The 7,033-nt window shown below is 46.3% G+C and overlaps 1 protein-coding gene across 1 annotated transcript; it reads left to right on the top strand.

Annotated features, from left to right (window-relative positions):
- Positions 1–712: 712 nt before the first annotated feature.
- Positions 713–4,299, top strand: LOC146964146 (protein L-Myc-1b-like). Its single transcript, XM_085767004.1, has 3 exons — positions 713–1,003; positions 1,503–2,134; positions 2,868–4,299. The coding sequence occupies exons 2-3, from the start codon at positions 1,588–1,590 to the stop codon at positions 3,476–3,478; spliced, it is 1,158 nt and encodes a 385-aa protein (XP_085623130.1). The 5' UTR covers positions 713–1,003; positions 1,503–1,587; the 3' UTR covers positions 3,479–4,299.
- The last annotated feature ends 2,734 nt before the right edge of the window (positions 4,300–7,033 follow it).

Here is a 7,033-nt window from a genome sequence, read left to right as displayed (position 1 = left end):
TACTGGGGAGACATCAATGAAAAGAATAAAAATAGCACTATGTAATAAATATAAAGCAATAAAAAAAAATCCCAATATTTATGTATTTTTACAAAAAGGCAATCTAGTTAGAGTGGTGACGTTATATTATGTATGTATGCTGTATTACAATACTATACATTGAGTGCAGTTGTCAGATTGTCAAATAAAGTTTTAACAGTCTACACAGATTAATATTAAGATTAGTATTATTTGTTTTATTGATGCAGGCTGGAAAATGACTGTTAACACACAATACAAATAGAAAAAATAAAAGAAATAATTAAATAAATAAATAATTAAATTTACAAGCTCCATGTATCCTATATAAACACCCCCCATCAGATGTGGAGAATAACAAACATCCTGCTACAGATTTTACAGAGATAATCTAGGTTAGAGTGTGAGTAGCTCTGCTTGAGTAAATGAGGGATGTGTAACAAAAATATCCTCCTCCTCCCTCTAATTGCTCCACTACTGAGCAACAGATATGATAGGCCTACTGAAGATGAAATATATGTCAATTATTGTGACCATAATTGGTGTTGTAGACGGGGCGGGGCTGTACGCCCCCCCTCCCCCCTCCCCCCTCCGCCTCTGATGCAAACGAAGGGGCCGCTGCAGATATTTCCGAGGCTCCTCCCTGCTTTTTTTCTATCGCCTTATAACAGGATATCGCACTGGCGCGAAAAACGCACTGTGTGGCTCTATTACACACACCGTGGGGCGGATCTAGTGCCTGTTGTATTCTACTGAAGCCCCGGCGTTTTCCTCCCAGCCCTTTTGTTGTATAAACTCAACTAAAACACGGGGACAGCAGCACATCTCGTCTCCTCCAGACACGGCTCGGACTGCTTTTTGGTTTTTTATCCTTCTGATCCTCGTCAACCAGCGTGGACTCTTTGCTCTCTGGCTGCTCTCCCACTTCTTTCCGATGCCCTGAATTTCTTTCTTTTTTTGCCACTGGGATTTAGCGGAGAAGTCGGTGAGTAGTTTTCCTCTGATTAAAGTTTCAGATGGTTATATATCTTTTTTGGGGGGTTGCAGCCACTCTCAGACTGCAGGAGTCCACTTTTCCTGTGGTCTTGTACCGGTTCACCTCTGCTCAGTGGAACAAAGCGCAGCCTGTACATTCCAGGAAGCGCAGCCTGCTCTGTCACACTTTTACGCAGCGTAGTATCTTTAAACTAAATCTGCAGCTCTCGCGCGCTCTGCTTCCATTCAGAACTTAGTGTGAATTATACTTGATGCCTATATATAACCAGGTTATGTAATAACCTTGTGCGCCTGGAGTTCACTGCATAGAGCTTCCGCTAGATGCAATCTATTATTTATGTGGTCCCATTTGTAGAAAGTGGGATGTTAGAGGGATGGGATGTCCTAATGGCTCTTGATGGATTATTGAAATGTGATCATTCTTCTGATGGAAGCTACTTTTTTTTTTTAAAGGACCATCCCTAACCACTGTGATATTCCCCCTTCAGGTTGAGCAGGACGTTCCTCAGAGGCCACTGGTGTCATTTGATCATTTCTGGGAATAAACTCTAGAGGATTTTATTAGCTGGAAACATGGAGTTCGACTGTTACCAGCACTATTTCCTCGATGATTTCGACACCGAGGAGGATTTTTACAAGTCAACCGCACCGAGCGAGGACATATGGAAAAAGTTCGAGCTGCTGCCCACCCCTCCCATGTCTCCCACCCGGACTCTGAGCGGCGCTGCCCTGCACTTCACGCCGGGGGACAAGCTGAGCTGGCTGTCCAAGGTGCTGGGTCAGGATGAGGAGTGCGAGGGTCAGTTCATCCCGGACACGGAGGAGCTTTTCGGCAACCTCAGCTCCATCATCATCCAGGACTGCATGTGGAGTAGTTTCTCCGCCAGCAAGCAGCTGGAGAAGGTCAGTGGGAGGGTGTCAGCTGCGGCGCAGACCGCGGCCACCCCGCTGCCTCAGATCTCCGTCAGACCGAGCAAGGCGCAGTGCGTCTCGGCCGCCGCGCCTCTCGCCGCCTCGGCGACAGACTGCGTCGACCCCGCGGCTGTTCTCACCTTCCCTGCAAGCAGCTGCAGGAAACCGGCGGTGTCGTCTGGCTCCGAGTCCCGCTCTGATTCCTCTGGTAAGAAACGCAGTCATGCTTCTAAATGTTGCCCCACCCTGCCCATGCCTCGGGATTATATTGCCCTCTAACAATGCGTAATTTGGAAAGCTGGGCTGCTGTTGCATAACTGTGGTTTGTGGTGCAGCGGGGTTATCCAGCGCTGCACAGCCACACAGCTGAAGAGCTGGCTTTCCACTCTCCCCCTTTGACAATGTGCCACATGCTTGCTCTGAATACACATGCAGTCTTTTAAAAACCGCGCCCTCGTCACTTTTTCTCCACTTTACCCCCCTTTCAATATCTTCCACTGGCTCTGCATTACAATCAGAGTGCGGTAGAGGGGCGGGGTGACCCAGTCCTGATGATTTATTACTACTACACACACAGCAACAGACCGTGAGAGTAACTCTTTCACATTTCCCAAATTAGGGAAAGCCCCCTGCCAGCACATCCCCTCATTTAAATTGTTGATGGATGCTCAATGACAAAGGCATGAAATTCCTGCATGCTTTGGCATGGATGACCACTGCTGTTAACACCTCAGCTCCTGCTCTGCCCCCCCCCCCCCCCCATAGGGGAACAGTGATCTGCATGCTTGGCTAAGGAATGCACTTCCTTATAGGCAGTTTAGTTAAAGTTTCATTCAGCTCCACACATGCACTCAGGCATGTGAGGCTGATAAGTGTTTTGTAAAGGATGTATTGATGTGTGTGAGTGTGTGTAGCTGATTTATTCTTCTATGTGACGACAGATGATGAAGAGGAAATCGATGTGGTCACCGTGGAGAGCAAGCAGAACCGGACGCGACTGGTGAATGTCAGAAAGCCGGTCACCATCACAGTCCGGGCCGACCCGTGCCCCAAGCGTTTCCACATGTCTGTCCACCGGCAGCAGCACAACTACGCAGCCCGGTCCCCGGACAGCGAGCTGGAACCCGACGATGATGAGGAGGATGAGGAGGAGGAGGAGGAAGAAGAGGAAGAGTACGAGGACGAGCCCCAGAGCAAGCGGGCCTGCACCACGTCCGGCCAGCACCCAGGCTCTTCGGCCCGCGGCTCCCCGCCCGCCTCCCCCTCGGAGACGCCCCAGACCTCGGACGCGGAGGACACCGACCGCAGACGGAACCACAACTTCCTAGAGAGGAAGAGGAGGAACGACCTGCGCTCTCGTTTCCTGGCCTTACGGGATCAGATCCCCGGCCTGGAGTCGGCCAAAACCCCGAAGGTGGCCATCCTGACCCAGGCGACAGAGTACCTCAGCGAGCTGCACAGCAGGGAGAAACGGCAGCTCCAGGAGAAGAAGCGCCTCAAATCCAGACAGCAGCAGCTCCTTCGCAGACTGTCTGATCTGAAACGCTCCTGAGACTCAAAAAAACAACAAAAAACAAAACATGTGTGCTTCTGAAAATGAACTGCCTCATTCACAGTCAAGAACTTTTGCTCTCAAGTTACCTGTCACTTTTGAAAAGCTAGTTTTTTAATATAACGACATGCCTCATGTAAATAGCCGTGAAGTACATTCTGTTTGGATTTACATTCATATTGATGTGGGCTTCCGATGAATTGACTGCGCTGGCCTGTGAACCTTGTTAGTGGGGAGGAGCAGCCAGATCCCAGTGTGCCGTGTTGTTTCTTTTTTTTTTCTTCTTTTGCACAGTTGTGTTTAGTTTTGAACAGGGCGGGTAAATGAGTTGACTCTGATGGGAATTAAGACAGGCTGTTTGTTAATAATTTACCAGTGTGGCAGTGAACTTATGTAGCCTTCAGGGTGTGTGTGTGTGTGTGTGTGTGTTGGCTTAGAGGTCTTGATTGCACACTGATAATGGAGTGAAGTGTGAATGCCTTTCCGTGTACATAAGAGTGCATAAGAACATAAAATTGTATGACTGATTGTGTGATGTACAAATTGTTGTGTAAATAATAGCTTATTGCTCCTGGTGGAGGAGACAAAATCAAGAGCTGTCACCGGGTGAAAAGTGCCACCAGGCACAAACGAGCCTCTATTTTGTTAAGAAAAACAGGAAAATGGACAAAAAAAAAAGAATAAGTAGCACTGCTGTACTTTATATTCACACTTTGTCACTTTGTGATTTCAATGCTTCTCCTGATTTTGGTTGATTTTTTTTTAAAAGCATGCTAACATCAATAGCAACATTAAATTTTTATACCATGTTTGCATACAAACTTGAAGTCTTTGTGTTTATTCAAAATTCATTGCAAGTGTTCCTCTATAAAAAAAAAGAATCTCTCAGCATCATGACCTTGCCATCAACCTGAGTTCACGCTCATCTCTAAATAACACCGTGGAAAAGAAAACTTGTAGCAAAGTGAAACCCTAATTTCAACATTGTAATCGGAAGTCGTAAATGGCAGATGTTATCAGCGTGGGCAAGGTGCACCACGTGCTGCTGTGGTAGAGCCTCTCCTCTCTTAGAAACGACCCGCTATCACCCAGAGATCAGCTGTAAATGAGAGCAGATGATTACAGAAAAATGGAGCCGGCTGCTTGATGTCGCCGCTCTGTGTCACTTTAGTGCTGTGAGTCACATAAAGCGCCGCTGCGTCCTGTGCACCGGCTGCAGAAGGTTAGACGGAGCTCGTCCTTGAGACTTGCCCTTGAGGAGAGAGTGTGAGTGTGTGTGTGTGTGTGTGTGATACCGTCGTGGATCCTCCCCTCTGCAGTGGCTGCTGCATGCTGGGCACCTGATGTGCTCTGAAGTAGGTTACACACACACACACACACACATACACACACATGCGCGTACATACTATTGGTATCTTTAGAACAGTCCCCTGGGTTGGGAGACAGAGGTTGTGTGAACTGCTACTTGGATTCAGTGCAGCTATTCACTCAGGTACACAGTCAGGGAGCAGCACTGCGTCACACATGGCTGTAAAAAAGGCCCGTAAAAAAAAAACACCTCTAATTCCTACATTAATGGTCACAGCAACATATTGTCCCCATTCACGAGGCTTGTATTTGTTGTGACAGGCCATTTACCAGCCTTTATTGATAGTTAGGTCCCTTTACATCCAGCTGTAACTGCTTATGAGATCAGAAGAATACACTCTAGTAAGGGCAGCTTTCATTGATTTAGATGAAAAGTGTAGATTTAAAGGGAAATAAAATGAAGTATTCTGAGACAACAGTTTGAATCTACCAGGCCTCCATCTGAAAAGTGCAAATGTGATCAGGACAATATGTTTTTATTCATTCCCTCTGTGGTTTGTATTGTGCATTAAACTGAGCAAACATGAGAAAATGTCTTTGATATGTGTGATGCCGCTGCTGCACTATCGATGTCCTCATCAGCGAGTCTCTGCAAGTCTGGGTGAGTCAGGTTTGAGCTCCAGTTATTTGTGTCATGAACTCACAACAAGCATTTGGTTCAAGTGCGGCCTGATAGACGAGCCAGACACACCCTGAACTCCAACCGTCTCACACCTCGCTGGCCTTTGTTATGGCTGGGGCAGGTTGGTGTTCCACCTGCCTCTGTTCGCTCTCTGGGCCCCATGCTCTGCCCTGGGGGCACGAGTCCCTGGCACAGTTGAATATTCCCTTTACAAAGTCAGCATTTGATCTCAGGAAGCTCAGTCGAGGGAGTTAAATGACTCCATTCACACACAATAGATGGTAGAAACCCCTCTGCAAAAAGAAAAAAGTTACATTTCTGCAGCAGTGAGTGACTTTTTGTTGCCATATTTCCATTTGAAGCGGAAAACAAAAGACTTGATAGAAACCTGTGTGAACTTGTGATGGAGGCTGTTTGCTTTTTTTGTACTTAAGGAAGTGAAAACAAAAAAAAATCAGATATCAGGTCTTGGATCAGATAGGAACAACCTGTCTGATGCTTTTCCTGTTACTGTTAACAAAATTCATCTGTGGTGACGCAGCACGAGAGAATCACTGAATAATGCAGCTGAGGTTCAGAGAGAGTCGCTGAAGTCGGCGGTTCAGGTCGGCACCATGTTACTAACCACCACCAACATGCAAACTAAGAGCTGAAGCCACACTCTGTTTCTTTGAATGCAAATGAAAATATTGCTGGCGGTTTTGGGGGAAAAGATCATATCTGCTGTGATCTATCTTTTTGAGGAGCTAAAAAGTCACAGGCCTTTTTTTTTTCTCTGTCGAATCTTTAAAAATAAATTGTGGCAGACCAAAGTCACGGGCTCGGTTTTGTTTAAGCGGGATTAAAGGATAGAAATACACCAGAATCAGAGTGAGTTTCTCAGTGGTGTGCCTGTGTTTAAAAAGCAGGGTTCATTCCTTAAGGAAACAATGAGGTAAGAGAATCTCTTTGTCCTGTGGGATGCTGCCTTCTGACAGTTTAACTCGCCGGACCAGATTTTCTGCTCACGTAACTCCCACGCAGAGCATATTCTGAAGTGCATGTACGATCACTTTCTCACACATGCTCATGCTGTGGCTTTCTCCTTTTAGGGCATGTGTGTTTTATTCCCTCACATCTGTAAGCTGCATTTATTTTCTGCTGTAAAGAATGCCACTTTACTCCCAAACAGCTGCAACCTGTTGCTAAATATATTTAGATGTTTCATAGTGTGTGTTGGGATGATTCAAAAGTGAGCTCTTATCTATATGAAAATCCATTTCCAGCCCCCCTGGAACTCCAAAAGCGTTTTGATAACTCCAAAAGTTCTCCAAACCCTTCAATGGCATGACATTGAGTAGAAAATTGGTGAATTATCAATTTTGGGTTAAGTATCCCTTTAATACCAGGTCTGAACAGGATCTACAAATTCCTGGGGCAAAGGACAACATTTGATGGCTTTACTGGTGGTCGGGCTAAAGTGTGTGATGTGTGCAGCCAGGGTGGGACTGTGGAGAATTGATGATTTGCCTGGTGGAAAGAAGCTTGTCATGATTTATAATCTTCTGCCTTCACACACACACTCG

This window comes from Trachurus japonicus, chromosome 22 (genome assembly GCF_045865225.1).
Source record: "Trachurus japonicus isolate A0001 chromosome 22, Traja_1.0".
NCBI lineage: Eukaryota > Metazoa > Chordata > Actinopteri > Carangiformes > Carangidae > Trachurus > Trachurus japonicus.
This window is presented reverse-complemented; position numbering and strand designations above follow the sequence as displayed.

What these genes read in the sequence shown, in the direction of transcription:
- LOC146964146 (XM_085767004.1), top strand. Translation starts at nt 1,588, where the DNA reads ATGGAGTTCGACTGTTACCAGCACTATTTCCTCGATGATTTCGACACC. An exon ending in GTCCCGCTCTGATTCCTCTG is followed by an intron (nt 2,135 to 2,867) that starts GTAAGAAACGCA and finishes ATGTGACGACAG; the next exon opens with ATGATGAAGAGGAAATCGAT.